Source organism: Oenanthe melanoleuca, chromosome 7 (assembly GCF_029582105.1).
Source record: "Oenanthe melanoleuca isolate GR-GAL-2019-014 chromosome 7, OMel1.0, whole genome shotgun sequence".
NCBI classification, from domain to species: domain Eukaryota; kingdom Metazoa; phylum Chordata; class Aves; order Passeriformes; family Muscicapidae; genus Oenanthe; species Oenanthe melanoleuca.
The window spans coordinates 7,329,547-7,347,852 of record NC_079341.1 but is presented as its reverse complement, the minus strand read 5'-3'; the positions used below and the strand labels follow the sequence as shown (position 1 = coordinate 7,347,852).

Sequence of the window (18,306 nt, the reverse complement as noted above, 5' to 3'; positions counted from 1 at the left end):
AATGAATTGCAGAAATAACTGATCAAAGAGGGGTTTTGCTATAATTCTAGCTTCACATAACAGAAATCTGCAGTATTTAGAGGCTGTTTGCAAATTCCATCTTAGTGAGCACACTGAAACACATATCTTGGCATTTTGCATTTCCCAGTACTTATTTAGCTCTGAGTGGAATTGCACAAAATGGTGAGATAACCACAAACTTTTGTCTGCCAGAATATTGCAAGCAGTACTGTGGAGGAAACTCACTGGTGCTATGACTGAGCTGCAAAGGAAACTCTCTCTAAAGTTTTGTGGTGAGCACAGAAACCAGCAAGTAGTAGATTTTTCATTTTCAAATGCAGTTTCAGCAAAAACAATACTGGCAAATATTCCTAAATCTAGTCTTGCACCTGAAATAAGTTAAGTGCTTTCAAGTAAGCCCACAACTATGGGTGAAGGCACATATAATTAACATATAGAGAAGGATTTCATAGCATAAGAGAAAAATCAGCCCTGATATGTCAGTCTGATAGATCTGCTCATTAGAGACATTTCAAAATAACCCAGGTGCAGTGCAGACAGTGCTGCTCAGGGCGTTACTCAGCAAAGGTGCAAAGACATCCTCCTCAACAATCAGACAGCTGACTCACCAGTTGCACTTCAGGCTGGTTTTGACATGAGCTCTGGCCTAATTTTTAATTTTTTTTTTCTTCTTTTGCCTCTAGAAACGTAATGGGAATGTGGGCAAGACTGTTTTTGAGTACAGAACGCAGAACGTGGCACGCTTACCCATCATCGATATTGCACCGGTGGACATTGGCAGCACCGACCAGGAGTTTGGAATTGAAATTGGGCCAGTTTGCTTTGTGTAAGAGCAAGGGGGGAATATAACACACTACCCAGCAACAGCAGCAATTAAACATGAACTTAGACTGATTGAAGTTAATCCTGAGACTCTTGAAGTAATGGCTGATATTGGATCAGCATTGTATATACAGCTCTTTCTAGATGCCCGGCCTCCTTTTGAATATTTATTTTACTTACAAAACTTCCGTTTTCAATTATTGAAACCAACTTTTTAGTTCCATTTAAAGAGGATTGATGACCACCTTCTAAAAGTAATATGAATCCTTTTCCTCGGTTTTGTTTCAAATTATTTTGACATTTCCAGGTATTCAAAATAGATAGGTTTAATGTGGAACTATGTAAAGCTCTATGATTATTTCTTTTGCTTTGATGTGTACTAAATAACAGAAAAGTAGAGCACTTTTGTGAACCTTTGGCTATATTTCAATCATACCTACTCCCTCCACCCCAGTTTATGTTCCTTTGGTTGCCATTCACAGAAATCTGTGTCTTTTGTAGAAGAAAATCTCTTCAGAGAAGACCATCTTAATTTGGCATTGTTTTTCTTGCACTTTGCTATGTTTGCTCGGAAGAGTGATCCATAGCCAAGGTTAATTTATGAAGTTAAAACATTACTGGGGGAAATATGAGTTTTTAGTAGGGGTGTCCCATATACTTTTAAGGCTAGATTTTGCTTCTCACAATGTATCTGCGTAATTCCATTAAATTATCCTTAATCTTCAAAATGTGTCTTAAACCAAATACTTGTTGATTTTCCAATATTTGCCCATCTAAGAAGCCATTACGTATCAAATTATACAGATGTCTTATATATGGTGCCAATTTCTATGTGTTGCAGACCATTCACATGTATACCAGATCAACTGCTAATAAAGTAAATTTAGAAATTCCTTGGTTTTAGCTGACATCCAGATGTGCATCACCAGTAATTTGACTTGCTGGCCTTGAGTTGTCAAGGCAAGAAAGTTCCATCATTTCTTAGCATGAGCTACCTCATCTCTGGAAGTTGGGATGCAATTAATATTTCTGGTTTTATTTTAGATATTAAAAGGTGCTATGCTTCTGTTGTTATTTCAAGATAGGAGATAGGCAGGGCAAAAAAAAAAAAAAAAAAGCAACAAAGTGATGGTGCTAAATGACTCTCTAGAAGGCTGATGAAATAAAGATGCCTACTGTCAATGTCATGCTCAGAGCTTAGCTGCTAGGCTTTCAGTGTTTGAGAGAACAATGTTACAGTGCATTTATTTGTTGGTCATTCAGTATATAGAATGTTTTGTACCTCCAACATGCTTTATTTTGTAAAGTATGTGGGTACAAACTTACTTAGGTTTTTTGTTTCTTTACTGCATCTGTGCTCTCCACGTTTTTTTGTTTGTTCCTTAAAAAAAAAATAAACAGCTGGGGCTCTCCCTAAAGAAAGTCATGAACATAGCTTTTTTCATGTATCTTTGCAAAGCATTTAATTAAATACATGCTTCTTGCTATGTAAGTGGTTTCCTTTGTGTAAAACTCCTTCCAGTGTGTTCATTCCATAACAGTTCATTCCCAGGAAATTAAAAATAGAAGTATTTAATTGTTGCTTGGTTGCTGTTTGCATAAATTATTTGCAAGGCATTGTGAAATATTTTGGAGATAGGAGTATAGAAGTATTTGTGAAGTACCTTCTGTGTCAGTTTTTACAGGTAGGTGTCAGTTGTATGAAGGAAATCAGCAGGCCTAAAACAGCTACCTAAATAATATTGTTTGAGACTCCAGAGAGAATTTCTATTCAAGAATGAAATGTGATTTGGCCAATTCCAATTTGGCCATAGTGGCAATGGGAGTTAACACTGATAGGAGACAGTTTCTGGACAAGCCATAAGGTTGCATTTGTACTGAAGAAGGCAAGAATTTCCCTTCCTTTCCCCATTCTGAAGGGACAGGGGCTTTGGAGCTGGTCCAGGTTGTCCAAATGCATGTTCCTGCAGGAGAGGCAAGGACTGGGAAGTTGACAGGTTCATGGTGATTTTACCTGTTTGCTTTACTGCCATGCAGGAACTTTATGGTTTCTCTCTTACTGGCATGAAATAATTTCTATAAATATGTGACTTAGGGGTTAATTTACCATACTGGCTCCTAGAGAAGTTTTAGATAACATTAATTTCAAGCTGCAGTGTAAAGGCTTGGTGCAGTATGTTCAAGCAAAGGTGGCTGTGGTCATATCTCTACACATTTATCCAGATGCACAAAATTAATAACATTTGGAGGATGGGTTTATGGTTGGAATTTATGTTTGGAATTTTTAATCTCTAATTTAATCAACAGAGTATTGTAATCCATGTTTAGTGTAAATAATTTGTAAGGTTGTTGAAGGAAAAGAGTATTTGATTGTGAAAAATACCTTTTCTTTTCTTTTCAAGTCTCTCTTTGCACCTCCATCTCCATATGAAGTGTGCAGTATTTCCTCAGGCAGGTGCCTTGAGCACTAAAAAGAGCTGTAACTAGAGAGCCATCTGAGGTAATATTCTGTAAAAACCAGGGCTGGAGAATCACTAAAGGAAAGTCAGCTTTGAAGTGCAAGCTCTCAGGTAATGAACTGAGGAGTCTGTAAGGCAAGTGGTTGGACATGCTTTTCTCTTCTACTGACTATGTTTAGAGCATACATAGATATTGCACCTCTTTCCCTGTTTATGCACTCCTCAAAGAATTGTAGAATCATATCAAGGAAAAAAACAAAAATGGGGAGGGGGGAGGGCAGTGGGGGGGTGGCATTTTCTTATCCAGGCAACATGGCATTGCTTCATGTAAACACAGCTTTAATTTAATGAACATAGAATGAATGAGCCAATAATTTGTAAGTTATGAAGTAGCACTAAGTAAATGTCAGCTATAACATTTAGTGAAGCTCTGTCTTAGTGACAAATACCTTCAAAAATGATGGAAAAAGGCACTTAAGAGTGATTAAAATAATTGAGTGATTACAGTAACACAGTATCAGACACTGCATTTAGATTAAATTTGAGTTACAAGAGTTGGTTCTGTTTTCCATAACTGACCTGTCTCAGGGAGAAACAAACCCCAGGACTGCCAGCATTGACAGAAACCTTCTCTTGGTTTACCAAAAGCAGTAGGGCAATATTTGTTTGGCACCCATTCATTGAAAGCTCATCTAGAAATTAAATTCCCAAACTCCTTCCTTGCTTTGTGCTAACTTCCTTGTAGCTGTGATAAATAACCAGCTCTAAGTCTTCAGCAATAAAAAGGTTCTGTAGAGCACCAGCAGTACTACTACATGCAGTAAAAGAATGTACCAAGCAACACAGAAATCTAACAAAGAAAATGACAGCTAGAAACAGCACAGAACAGCAAGAAAATGGAAGATTTTTCTTCTCTGTAAAGGCAAGTAAAGAGTCTAAAAACAGTTTAAGAGCAAAAAGCACTGTTTTTCTTATTGTTGTAAAGTATTGTAAGAGCCTCTATGGCTTTCTTTTATCTCCTATAACTGGTTGAGATTGAGCACAGTAATTGAGCTGGTAAAGATTCACATAATCTATGGATGTTTTAATTACTTTTTCAGGAAATGCAGGCTATACTGAAGGTTTAATACTCACTGGGCAGTTTTATCTCTTTGAGAGAGGATTCCAGAAAGAGTAAAACAATTGCAAAAGGAAAAACAAAACTAAATGAAATGTAGAAATCCTAATGAAGGAAAAAAGATTCCCTGCAAGTATGCAAATATTATAGAGAAAACAAGGTAAAAATTAGACCATTGGATGTTTTCAAAAAACATGACAAAAGATAAAACTAAATCAGCAGTTCAATATCTGAAATAGAAATGTCTTAGAAGCTGTGGACCCATAGACAAATTTTATTGTGAATTTGCAGCTCATTCCTGTGAGGCAATTACTGGGCAATATCTTCAGGATCAGTAAAAGAAAAAAAAAACAGTTTGGAGAAAGGGCACAATATGGGAGCCAATGGCCTGTGCAGAGCGCAGGAGAACCTGAGCAAAGTGGTGCAAATATTAAAACTGAAAAGTTTTTATGGTATTGCACAAAATTAGAGAGCTTGGTTGCTGATCTGTTTGCTGTGCTCTTGGCATTGCATGTTTTATCCTTTATGGGACAAGGTCTGGAAAAGTACAAAGGTATCAGGCAATACTAGGCAGGATGCTAAAGAGTCCATTTTTGACTCCCTCCTCAATGTTTATTTTGTGCACATTCTCATTTCCTTGCTGGTAGAGTTAGAAGCCATATTTCTATAAACTCTGGCTTAAGTTTTGTTATATTCTCAATATCAGAGATTGGTGCACTATCAAATGATTCTATTGCAAAATTAGTAATTAGTTCCTTGATTGAGATATTACTGTCCATCCTCCAGGAAAGGCTGCAGCCTAATTTAGGGATGTTTGGGCAGAGAAGAAAAGAAAAAAACAGCCAAGCAAGTTCACATCTGCCACAGCATCACAGAACTGCTTTTTAGCCTCAGTCAACTGAGTGAAAAAATCTGATACAAACCCAACCAAGTATAGCTAGCAAAAGAACATAACTACAATTTTAGAATTTCAATGAAATATTTTTGCATGTTTGGTATGGTATGATCTTCCCTGCCACAAAGAAACATGACAATGACAGAGATGGTGATGAGTGCAGGAGCCATTGCTGTAATTCAGGAGCCTCTTCCCTCTGAAGAACAAGCTGTGTGACCACACAAAAACCAGAGAAAGTCTGAGCATTTCCTTCTGCTGTATTGCTGGGGTTTAACCCAGACTCTAAACACCAGAGAAACACTTGCTTATTCCTCACCCCCCCTCAGTGGGGCAGGGAAGAGATTTTGGGGATAAAAAAAATATAAGATTAATTGGATGACAGAAAAGAAAGAGAAAATAATTATAATAACAAAAGAATTCAAATATACAAAACAGTTGCCTAGAATGCAGTTGCTCACCACCCAGTGACTTATACCCAGCCAATTCCTGAGCAGTGGCCCCTGGCCAGCTTCCACCACAGATTTCTGTGCTGAGGATGACTCCATAAGTTCTGGAATGTCCCTGGGACCAGTTATGATCAGCTGTCCTGGCTGTGTCACCTCCCAGCTCCTGGTGCTCCCCCTGCCTTCTTGCTGGCAGGGCAACATAGACAAGGCCTTCATGTAAACACTGCTCAGCAACAGCATCAGTCTGTTAGCAGCAAGATTTTCATCCCAAATCCAAAGACAATACTGGGGAGAAAATTAACATTTTGCAGCTGACACATATCACAGCCATTTTCTGCTAGGAATTTTGATCCCTGCTTTATAGATGCACCCAAGCTGAGAAGAGGAGTGAGTAGACTTTTCCAGGTACATTGGAGATATTATAACAAATACAATGAAGCTGAAAGGCAAGTTAGAATAGGAATATTCACAAAACCCCACAGGAAGCACATCTCCAGTGCCCTCAGGAGTCACCTTTCAATGACTGCCTTCTCAGTGGATGTGGACTCAACAACAAAACTTAAACTTCAATCCAGAGATGTCCATGGCTAAGGGGTATACTGAAAGGGGAGAAAGTTTGGATAAGTATAGCTTTGCCAGATACAACTTCAGGATTAAAAAGAAAAAAAAAGAAAAAAAGATGATCAGTGTCTTTCTCAGGAACAGCCAACTCAAGCAAGAGGGGTTGCTGTGATGGGGAAGCAGCAGTGTGGGTTACAGTCAGTCTTTCTAGACAACACTCTAGAGTGAAGCTATTGTAGGATGAAGAGCAGTTGGGAAGACAAGATCCACCAGGATTTTGTTCTGGTGGACTTCATCCACCCTGGAACAGCAATTCCCCTTGTAGTGTGAACTACTTTTTGCTTCCTCCCAGTAAACAGGTAGGCAAAAACACAGAAAGCATCCCTTTGTGTCCCAAATCCTGAAACCTGCAAAATATATTTCTCTTCTAGTACTTTAAACAGAAGTGTGTACAGATTTTCTTTAAGATCATAACAAGATATAGTTGAGGACACGTGATTACAAGCACATGTTGAATTAAAATGTTAGATCATGATAAAAAAAAATTAAGATTTTTGTAACATTCTTTGTCCCATTACTCACATTTTCAGAAGTGAGGGGCTTGGTTTAAATATGGAGTTTACCAGACCCAGCTTCTTCTCTGGTCCAAAGAACTGGATACGATTTTTCATTGAACCATCAGGCTTTTGGTCTTGGTTGAAATGAGTATGAAATCTGTATTAAGAAACATATTCTAATTTAATGACTACAACACTGTCTTGTTGCCATAAATAATAACTAGTCCTCCAAAATAACATCTTTTCCAGTCTGTATGAATAATGTGCACCTGACAAGAACCCTTGATTTTCCTAGGGAAGCTATCAGGACAGCCATAGCATGGCAAAGCACATATTGAGAAGAAATTTCTCCTTTACTAATTTAAAATTCTTGTACACAGCTCTTGCTCCAGGTTACTGCCTGGAAATGGAGCCTTAATACTATTTAGCTGAAACCACAATAAGAGAAGGGTTGCAAATTGCACCCAATGCTTATTTAAAAGTTGATTTCTTTTGTTTTAGGAGGGGAAGTTATTGACAATTTGCCATCTCCCAGAAGAAATTCCTAGCAGCTGCTCAAATCCAGAAACCATCATGACCCCACTCTGAGTGCTGCTTTAGGTGTCAACTTACTGCTGGGAGAGGGGTTTGAGGAGGGGTTCAAAGCAGCTGCCAGCCATGCTGGCTATGGAGAAGCCTTGCCTTTCTCCCAGAGGAAGCTGAGGGTGTAACCCACTGAGTTACAGGTGTTTACAATTTTTTTACAATTAGGGTCTAATCAGGTAGCAAAGTTTTTAACTTAGGAAAAAGGTTGGCTGGATTGTTGTTATTTTTCTAGGGTTTTTTACAAATAATTTTTGTAAAAAACAAAGAAATGGGGTGCTGCAATAGTCCCTGTGCCACAGACAATAGGAAGTCCACATTCTCTGGAAGAAACGCTCTGGTGTCCTACAAAAGAGCTCCACCCTGAGATGACAACTTGCACTTAACTGGAAAGGTGGAGTTCCAAGGTAATATTAAAGCCTAACTTAGTGATATTTAGAAGTAATTAATATGCCCTGAAAAACTCCTTGAGGAAGAGCTTTTTGCTCTTGTCTCTCTTCTTGTCTCAGAGAGCCATGGGAGTATGGTCCTGTGAAGTAAATGAGATCAGCTTGTGTAAAAGAATGAGAAGCTGTAGATCAGAATTAGAGATTTCTTGTATCAGTCTTATTACTGTGTGGACATCTTCTATCCTTATTTTTTCCTGCCTCTCATCCAGCTTCATGCCTCTCTTTCAACTATGTGGACTACAATATTTTCTTCTTTTCTCCAAGACAACTTGAAATTTAAATGCTTGAAAACAGGTGTTGGTGTTTTCATCTAGAACAGTTTATACTGAGCAGTTCTGGAGGCTTAAAAATGTAAGGAAGGCAAACAGGGAATTCATGGCTTCAGCCCTCTCTGGATGAGAGGCTTTGTTCAACCCACAGTTTTGGATTTATGCTTCTCAGTTTTAGAGTAACTGTGAAGAAAAGTTTACATTTTTATGGATTTTCCCCTCTGCAGAGGCAAGTAAAAAGTCTAAAGAGCAAAAAAAAAAACCTTTGATTTTTTTTTTTGCCCTATTGTAGGGTGAGGTCCCCTAGGTTTCTTTGTTCCCTTGTAGCTGCCTGAGACTGAGCATAGTAGCTATTAAATTCATAATCTCTGGATATTTTAATTAATTTTTCGGGAAGTTGAGGCTATACTAGAAGTTTAGTATTCACAAAGGAGTTGGTATTGCTGAGAGAGGGTTCCAGGAAGACAAAGAGTAAAACAGTTGCAAAAGGAAAAGTTAAACGAAATGAAAATGTAGAAATGCTGATGAAGGAAAAATTATTCCCTGCAATTATGCAAGTATCATAGAAAAAACAAGGTAAAAATAATAGTTAGACAATGTTGGTGTTATAATTTAAAAAACCATGACAAAAGGTGATGATCAGCAGTGCAATGGCTGAAATAGAAAATGCCAGAGAAACTGGGAATCCATAGATGTTGTTGTCCAAATAGTTTGTTTATGGTATAATATTGGATTATTCTGTCCAGTGCATCACAGTTTGCTTGCTGGGAGTTTAAAGGTTTTTGTTGAAGGGTGTGATTTCAGTGAGATGCTGCAGAGTTCAGAATGTCCACAAGGGGCTTGTTTGGGCAGAGTTGCTACCTGAGTACCAGAAAACTTAGATTGTTTTTAGCCTGCCTATTTTACCTGCTATTCAGAAATTCACCAAGTGTTAAAATCAGAGGTAATGCTTCTTAATGCATGAAATAAATATGAAAGAAACATTCATAAGAAAGAAACAATGAAAATAATCTGCTTTTTCCACAAGCCAAAGAGGAGGACACTGGGTGAGGAATGAGTCACAGGTGTGTATAATTTGTTTGCAAGTAGGGTCTAATTAGATATCAAAACCCTTCTGTTGGATAAGGGTTTGCTGGATTTGTGACGTGTTTTGGAGTGTTTTAAACATAATCAATAAAATAATGTGGAAAGGAGGTGTTTAAATTGTCCCTATGCCAATGACTCCAGCAGAAGAAAAAGCTCTGGTGTCCTACAAATGAACTGCACTTTCATTAGTAGACATTACTAACAGAAGACTTGATTAGTATGTGTGCATTATAAAGTAATCCCCAAAGCTCGAGTTTTGAGTCATTGTTCCCAAAGATGGCAAAGGCTATTTTCTTCTGCATGGGGATTAAGAACAGGTGTTTCCAATGCACTTTTCCCCCAGCCAGCATTCTTACCAGCTGCTTTTGTAAAACTCCAATCAAAGGCATCCTACCATGTAATTTATGTCAGATTAATATTATTATGTATATGTAACTCACATTTTCCATAAACAGTAGTTTATTTTCACCATCAAGGCGGAGGTTTCCTGCAAGAGCCAGTACTTTTTATGATTTGTTGGCACTGTTCTTATATGTTGCATTAAGTACAGTCATGCCTGTGGTGCACTGCATTCGTGCTGTTAGGGTCTCCCCAGAGCCTCACTGTTTTCCTTCTGTGTGAGCACATCCAAATTTGCAATGCCAAAGCAGGGCAGTGTCTTGGCTCAATCTCAAATTTGGTGAGATTTCTTAAAAAAACAGCAGTTATCCTACTTGGGCTAATCAGAAAATATTCTCTGAGGATGCATAATCCATATTGTCAATGAGAACTTTTAAGAGTCAATTTTTTTTCTTTAATGCCTAATGTTGTTATCTGATCTTGCTGTAGAATGTCTTTGATGATCCTGGGCTGTGGAGCAATGTGTGGCTGTGTACTAATGATGTGGGGCAGGCTCTGGACCTTGCTCCATGGGTAAGGCTGAGTGGCATCTTTCAGCATTTAAATGTGGCAGAGCTTTCCTGGCCCAGGCTCCTTGGTGCTGTTTAGTTCCTTCTTCTGGCCTCAAGGGCAGAAAACTACTGCTGCTCCTTAAATGTTACTGTGGGCACTTGCTCCTTAAAGTTTTGCTAAGATCTGGGTTGTACAGCTCCATTGGCCATAAAAAACATCAAGATTTTCAAATGTCAAACTGTTGGTGCTTCTGGCCTGCCCTGTGGGAGCCTTAAGCCCTTCATTTAAGCTGCCCCCTGAAAAGCTGGTAGCCTGTGACTGCCTGGTTATTCAGACTGAGGCAGGTTTCTTGGAGGAGAGAAGGTTAAGATCTTCCATTTGCTCCAAACTGACCTGCCTTGGTGCATGGGCCCTGCTTTGGATGGTGCTGTCACATCTGAATCCCTGCTGATAGAGAAAGTCACTGTACTTGGAGATTTGAGCCACTGGATGGAGCAGAAAAAGCAAGAAATAGAAAATTTCATACTAGTATGCTATAAACTGCATCCCTTAGGATTACCAGGACTTCCTTCAAACAGAGGAACCAGTCTTTGAAAAATCATAGTGGTACCAGAGCTACGTCCTGCCTTGTTCATCTGTTTGAATGAAGGAACAAATAATAAAATTAAAAAAGAAGTCAGTTTTATGAAACAACAAGAAATTTTATTAAGATATTTTATTATGTGTCTCTGTAAGGAATAGACCAACAACCATATAAAAGCTTACAAAGATGGCTAACCTTCAACACTATAAATGTGTTAACGTGACAGAAGAAATTCACAATTTTGCATCTTTATTGACTTTTACAGAGTGAAGGGAGAAAATTCTCAACTATGACATGCCAATGACAATCTTTGACAGGAGACATTTATAATTGCTTTAAATCCTTTATATTTTTTGGTTTTTTGAGCAAGTCAATAACCCTGACTTGCAGAGTTAGGAGTGAAAAATACATTAGCACCATCATATTAATCTTTTACACTTCCCTAATTTTAGTGGTCTTGACCAGCAATGACAGGAAAGTAGAGAAGCACCTTTGACAACAGAATACAATCCAACAATAAAATTATGGTGACTACGGACATTAAGGTATTAAACTCTTAAGATAAACTGTACCTTTCCCAGCTAATCAGTACAGAAATAGACAATTTTGTACCAAACAAATCCACAGAATTGACCACTGGGTCCAATGCATTTTGATTGATTTGATTAATTTTTGGTTTGACTCAGACACATCCCAGTTTCTGTCCATGTTGAGGTAGTTGAAACAGGGAGGTCGTTCTAGCTTTATGGACTGCATCTTAGAAAGAAGGGTAAACTTTGGTACTGGGAGCAATCAGTGCTTTGAAAATTGGCTAACATTCAACTAATAGAACACAGTGTTGTTTTATTAAGTGTTGAAGTTTTTATTATAGCACCACGGAGACATGTTTCGAAGATGGAATTTGGTAAAAAAAATAGAGCAAAAAAAAAAGCATTTTTACTGTATTTTGTGTAATAGCAAAAAAAAAAAAAACAAACAAAAAAAAACCCTTGATATCAAATTGATTTTTCCCCCAGAAATTTTGTTAATAAATAACTGGGATACAGACGGGCACCTGTACTAGCTGACAAGGCTGAAACAAAGGAGCACAGTTGGAGTGTGAATCTGTTTGCTGGGGTTTCAGAGAAAGCAGGATCTTTGATTTATAAGAAGCAGACTGGGCCAATGTCCACGCCAAATTCCTGATCAGGACCACCAATATCTAAAGGTGCAATATCAACCACCGGCAACCTCATTGTCTTGCGTGTCCTGTATTCAAAAACTGTTTTACCCCACTCACCAGTGTGTTTCTGTGGAGTTAAACAGAAAAAGAATGTTAGAGACATGAGTGCTGGCCTGTGTTGCAGTCATTCCATAGGTTATCAGAGTTCCTATTTCTGTAATAATAAACCCTCTCAGCCTGTTTGAAAACTAGTTGCTGTCTCTGTGAAATGACCCCAGGAGGGAGAACTGGACAGCATTAGTGTTGTCCCTTTGTTACTGCAAAGGCTGCAGGTGCTGCTGCTCCCCTCCAGTACTTTCTGCTGCACTGACAACATGGAGGGAAGCAATGCTGGATCTGCAAAATGACTGTTTGCCTCTTCCCATAACCAGAGCCCATGGCTTCAACTAGCTAGCCTTGGTTGGTACAACTAGTTTTAGAGTTGACAGGGGATGGATCAAAACTTGGTGACTGTGACTTCTCTGACATTGACTCTAAAACAAGGAGTTACCTGTAAAGCACAGATTTAAATGGAAGGGCACCTCCCTTCCTACAGGAATGGCACTTCTGGTGTACAGAATCTAGGCTCCCCCTACTAGCTGTAGCTGTGTCCTTTCCTTACCCAGGCCATGTAAAGCTCTCTCTTCCTTTATTATGGGTCTACTCCTCTAGAGGGAATTATTTATTAACTACGGCACTAAATTCCTGTTTACTTACAGTGCAGCCATCTTCCAGAACAGCATATGTGAATTTGCTGTTTCCTTCAGCCTTGATCTCACTTTCTGTAGAGCTCATGAGTTTCAGAGCTTTTTTAACATTGCCACTGTCATGGTCCATGTAGGCAATGCTGTTCTTGCAGTGGTAGGTGATATTCTGGGAGGCACGGCTGGAGAGGATGCGTAGGAAGGCCAGCTGAACTTCGGAGACATCTTCTGGAAGCTCAGGATCCCCATAGCTGAACTGCAGAGCACCAACACAGACAAGAGTGTTTGTTCAATCATCTCTAGAGTCAGCCCACATCATAATTTTTTAACATACTAATAGTCTCATTCATTTTAATTTCAGAATTAGTTTTTAGGATGTTGTGATGCACAATCTGGGCTGTTAACTGTGCCCATTTCTCACCTGGAAGCCTCCATTCATAGACTCTCCAAACCAAATGTGTTTCTTTCCACTGTTTGCACTGGTCCACCAGTTTTTCTTTGGCACAGTCCTGGGGTTAGCATTGAGGCAGGTCTCACCAGTTTCCATATTGCAGTAGACTTTAATAGCATCCATCTTGCAGCCTTGGTTGGGATCAATCCAGTACTCTCCTACAGGTAACATAAATGTTAATATATTTGGAGAGGAATCTTACTGCATTATGGTAAAGCTTATTTCTATGTTAGATTTCCGAGCCAAATCAGGAAAAGTATTAATTTTGACAGAAGAGATGCCTCAGAAAATAACATGATATAAAAAAATACTGAGTTCATGTGAATTCTGTAAGGAGACTGAAATTTGAAATAAATTTAGAACTTGTAATGTTTTTTATTTCCCCCCTAAAACTATTTAAACATATGTTCACTTCTAAGGAGTGAACTCATATATTCTGTGTAAATGCATAGTTAATTAATGTTTCAAATTGTTTTTATGTTTATCATCTTTTTCACGACATTTGTTTGAAAAAAGGTCAAATTTTGATGGAAGATATTCACATTTAAATACTTGAATTAGAGAAACTGAAAAACTAAAACAATCCCCAAGACCTGGTACCATTGGTGAAAATAAAATCTAGACATACCACTCTTGAGCTCGGGATGGCAGAATTTCAGGTCTCGGCAGTTACGAGCTGGATTCTTCCGGGACCCGTCGGGACTAATGATGTTTTCAATCTGGTTGTTAATTGATTTCATTGAAGATATGATGTCACTCAGATTGATATCGTTTTCCTTGGGCTCATCTCGATATTCATACCCATAGGAAATTGGACCTTTCTCACCAGCACCCAGGGCAGCTACACCACCACCACAACATGGGCCAGGAGGACCAGCAGGACCAGGAAGACCAGGCTGCCCTGGTGGACCCTAAAAAAGTAGTGAACAGGTTAAAACTAAAAGTCTGTGTGGGCCCTAATCTTAAAAAAGTGAGAATTCCTATGCAAATGTTTAGTTTACTTATTCATTAATTAAACAGATGTATAAACATCTGTTAGATTTTCCAGGCCTTTATTTTCTTAAAATTGTAATTTTCTCCCCCTCATTTATGTCTGGGCTTTGAGAAGGAACCCTTCCCACTAAAATCCAGAGGATGACCACTTCTTGGCTTGAGGAGGTGACTGTGTTGGTCACATCTTTGCAGCTGTGGCCTCTCTAGAGCAGTGTAGGAAGCCCATTCCATGGCTTCCCAGACCCAAAGGGAACCTGTGCTCTGCAGTGAGGAAATCCTATTGTACACAGGAAAGTCAGTGATCAGCTGAGACCAATACAACACATCAGTAGTTACACTAAACTACAAATGAGCTGCATGGTTTTGGATTTAACCTTGGTAGTTAGATACCTCCTGCCACAAATCTTGTCCATGAAGCAGAGAGTTTCTGAGGGAGATATTTAAATACTTGAGCATCTTGTGTTTCATGAATATTCCCAAAGGTTTGCTTGTGTGAGTTTGCACCATTTACTTACGGCAGGGCCGCTTTCACCTCTGGTACCACGGGGGCCGGGAGGACCAATTGGACCTGGGTAGCCACTGGTACCATCTTTTCCAGGTGGCCCAGCTGGTCCTGGGGGACCCTAGAACAACAAGGAACACAGGTATTTAAAATATTTCTGTATAATTTATCACGTGTTTTTTCTTTCTTCAGCTGCTATCTTTTAAGATGGCAAATTAAGATTTATGTCTGTATCTACATACATATTAACCAAAAAGTCTGAATTTTCCTTGCAATTAGGCTGAGTAAGGAGTTTTTCTTACCCTTGCACCTGAAGCTCCTGGACCTCCAATTGCACCTTGTGGGCCCAGGGGACCCTATGAAAGAAGGAAAAGTCAGTGATACACATCTTGGTAATATCTTTCAAACTAACTAGCTGGATGTGCCTTAAATAAAGGTACTGAAAACATCATCAAGATTATACAAAACACATCCTTATACAAAGGCTATGTCAGGTATTAGAGAATGGTGGCCATTCTTTATTCAGAAAAAATATTGAATGTTCTCCAATATGTTTTCATATAGAGATGTGTTTTCCAAAATGCAAGAAAGCCAACTGACACCAATGAGCTTTGGATGAACTCTTATATTCATGAGAATATGTAGCTATAGCCAAAATACTGCAGTTTAAGTAATATTACCAGTAATATTATTTAAATAATTCTACAAACATTCATGATTTCAAATACATTTACAGATTTGCTTTATGTGTGCACTGCAAAGAGCTAAGCCATTTGTTTAAAAGTTATTGATCATCAGATGAGAATTTATCAATTTTTTTCTCATGTTATGTGTTAGACTCCAGGTTCTATTGTGTTGTTGCATAGGTTAGTATTGGTGCTATCTTTGGTATGTTGAGTGTGCTTTGGTATCTTGATTCTCACTAATGTCATGAGAGGTATTCATAGGTTTTTTTTCAGAAAAAATCCCTTCTTAAACCTTTATTGGTTTTAAATATCTATGGCACTCATGTCCATTCTTGTCTTTCAATTCTTTTAGCTGTGTTCAAATGGCAATGCGTGTTTACAATTCAGTAGTTTACAATTTCCTGCCCATTTTGCCCCAGTATTGTTTTCTATAAAAGATACATGGCAGAAGAGAGGTATTTGGACTCTGAGTAGCTTTAGTTGTCTGTCTAGGATAGATATCTGTTAGATATAGAAATAGACATTTCAACCCCTACTTCTCTCTTTCTGAATTAAATCAGGAATAGGCTGGTTATATTATAAATTAATATATAAGAAGTTTGTTTTGAAAGGGTTATAGTAAATCCATATCTACTTCCTAACAGCTTCTTCCAGTTCTTTAATTATGTCAGGTTGATTTAAGGAATCCGGATTTTGAAACATCTGACAATCAAATTTACATAGATTCCCATCAAATTAGCTAAGGTTAATTAGGTACCTGAGGCCTAAACACAGAAACTAAGAATAGCTTTAATTCCCAATCCAATGCCAAATACTCACTGGAGGACCGGGGAGACCAGGGGTACCAGGAAACCCTCTGTGACCTTTTATGCCATTGCTGCCTCGTTCACCAGGTTCACCTTTATCACCACGAGGACCTTGAGGACCCTGTAAGGGTAGATTTGCAATAAAAGGAAGATAGAAGGGGATAAGAGCACTGCCCATTTAACAGAAATTAAATGGATGACATCACAAATGCTTTAAACATGACTTACAGCAGGACCACGAGCACCAGCAGGACCAGTGGAGCCAGGAGGGCCAGGTGGACCCTATGATATGGTAAGAATGAGAAGTTAGGGATCACTTGGAACTGCCCAGCCCATCTCTTTATTTCCAGATCAGCAATATGTTCACAGCCAGCAGGTGTTGGGAAACAAGGGGAAGCTCCACACACTAGAACCAGCAAGAATCCTGGCCAGGCCATTTTTGTACCAATGTCAGCCTGTCTCAGCTGCCCGTAGGCACTGATCTGTACACAGGCACTACAGCCCTTCCCTCTCTCATTGAGCTGCTCAGTGCTCACTGTGCTGGTGTCAGCACTCCTGAGAAATAACTTGAGGGCTTCCAAAGTTACTCCCTCAGTTTAAATAAATAGCACATTGCTTGTGCTGCGTGAGCACCACATGGGATGGAAATTAGGACAGGGCCTGGTAGGATGATGTGCTTTTTGGCATCCTATGAAGTATGTGAATCTTGAGCTTATTTTCTGTAAGTTGTTACAACATAAACTCTGAGATGTCTTTCCCCTGGATATTCTTATAGAACAGGTTCTTGATATCAAAAAACTCTCATACTAACAAAAGGATGATTCTTCAAAACTTCCTCTCTATTCCTGCATGAAATAGACTTTGCATAGGAAGGGTAAGTAAGCAAGCACTAACCTCGTTACTCTGGTCTTACCTGAAATCCTCTTTCACCAGATTTTCCAGGTGCACCAGCATTGCCTGCAGGTCCAGGGTGGCCAGGGGGTCCTGGAGGGCCAGGAGAGCCACTTTCACCACGGTCACCCTGCAGATATTAAGGGGTAATAAATATCATGTTTTGTAGAACTCAATATAAGGAGTATATACAGTGGAGCAGAGGAGGTGCAAGGAACAAATTGCATAGCATATCCATGACATATATTGCCATGTAGTTCATGTCTCATTTACTGGGCAGTCCAAGGATATTGGTGATTTCTTACTTTGCCTCCTGGGGATCCATCACGTCCAGGCAAGCCATCGGAGCCAGGGTTACCCTGCAAAGCAGAGCGGCACAGTTTATTCATAAACTGCATGACCAGCAGACAGCTTGCTTCCCAGTAAGCTTGAACTATGCTCAAAGACACAGCTTTCAAAGAGGGGAAGATTTCCTGGAGATGGAGTGGCTCCTAAAAGAGCTGTAAGACCTGCATTATTTATTAGGCAGTGCAGTCTTGTGCTCCAGGTGAGACAGACAGTGTCCCCAGGCAGTGAGGGGGGTGGCAGGGACAGGAGGCTCCTTTCAGGAGGGCAGAATCTGCCCAGGCCCCTGTGATCAGGCTCTTGAGGGAGGCCTTGTGAACCTTAAAGCATATATGCCTGTGGAGTCTCCCATTTGTAACTCACAAGCTAGCAGGGAAATCCCATCCACTCACATCTCTGCCAGGCTCTCCAGGTAAGCCTCTTTGGCCAATGGGACCTTGGGGACCAGGAGCACCCCGTTCTCCTGGGATACCATTGGTGCCTGGTTTACCATCTTCACCCTGAACAAAAAGGGAAAGGATTCCATTGCAGATAATGTTCTTAGGAGATGACAGTGTGTTTTACATCTTATTAACAATGCAGGGATTTTGAAGGAGACCTAATGAAGTGAGGGACCCATATGGCTTTGCTGGTTGTGAATACACAAAACAAGAGAGAAAAACTCGGCCAAACTGGTTTCTTTTCATTGCTGGTAATATTAATGCATTTGAATGTTCCTCATTAATTGACAACTAAGAAATAATAAACAGGTATGTCTCTTCTATGTGCTCAAAAACAGTGGCCAAAGCTGTTAACCAAAAAATGCTGGTCTATCACTGTATTAGTGATAAAATACAAAACAAGCCTTACAGCACCTTTTCTGAAGGGAGGTGAGGGTACTTTTCTGTTTGGGTCATAATATTTAAGCAAGAAACATATTGAGAATTAAGCAAGGGTAAACAACTAGTGGTAGGTGAGACTATGACTTGGATCTTGTATCCAGGAGGGGT

General features: G+C 39.3%; 2 protein-coding genes across 2 annotated transcripts in view; one reads left to right on the top strand and one right to left on the bottom strand.

The window, feature by feature from the left end:
• COL5A2 (collagen type V alpha 2 chain) overlaps nucleotides 1-2,335 on the top strand; it is a 96,502-nt gene extending 94,167 nt beyond the window's left edge. Inside the window, exon 54 of the mRNA XM_056496295.1 lies at nucleotides 705-2,335. Within this exon, the coding sequence (XP_056352270.1) occupies nucleotides 705-851 (147 nt within the window). The 3' untranslated portion in view covers nucleotides 852-2,335. The remainder of the gene's footprint in view (nucleotides 1-704) is intronic.
• An 8,500-nt stretch (nucleotides 2,336-10,835) lies between these two features.
• COL3A1 (collagen type III alpha 1 chain) overlaps nucleotides 10,836-18,306 on the bottom strand; it is a 48,925-nt gene continuing 41,454 nt past the window's right edge. The window contains exons 41-51 of the mRNA XM_056496173.1: nucleotides 17,710-17,817; nucleotides 17,278-17,331; nucleotides 16,995-17,102; nucleotides 16,310-16,363; nucleotides 16,095-16,202; nucleotides 14,892-14,945; nucleotides 14,603-14,710; nucleotides 13,723-14,005; nucleotides 13,065-13,252; nucleotides 12,657-12,899; nucleotides 10,836-12,027 (exon numbers count right to left, since the gene is read on the bottom strand). Of these exons, the coding sequence (XP_056352148.1) occupies nucleotides 11,881-12,027; nucleotides 12,657-12,899; nucleotides 13,065-13,252; nucleotides 13,723-14,005; nucleotides 14,603-14,710; nucleotides 14,892-14,945; nucleotides 16,095-16,202; nucleotides 16,310-16,363; nucleotides 16,995-17,102; nucleotides 17,278-17,331; nucleotides 17,710-17,817 (1,455 nt within the window). The 3' untranslated portion in view covers nucleotides 10,836-11,880. The remainder of the gene's footprint in view (nucleotides 12,028-12,656; nucleotides 12,900-13,064; nucleotides 13,253-13,722; nucleotides 14,006-14,602; nucleotides 14,711-14,891; nucleotides 14,946-16,094; nucleotides 16,203-16,309; nucleotides 16,364-16,994; nucleotides 17,103-17,277; nucleotides 17,332-17,709; nucleotides 17,818-18,306) is intronic.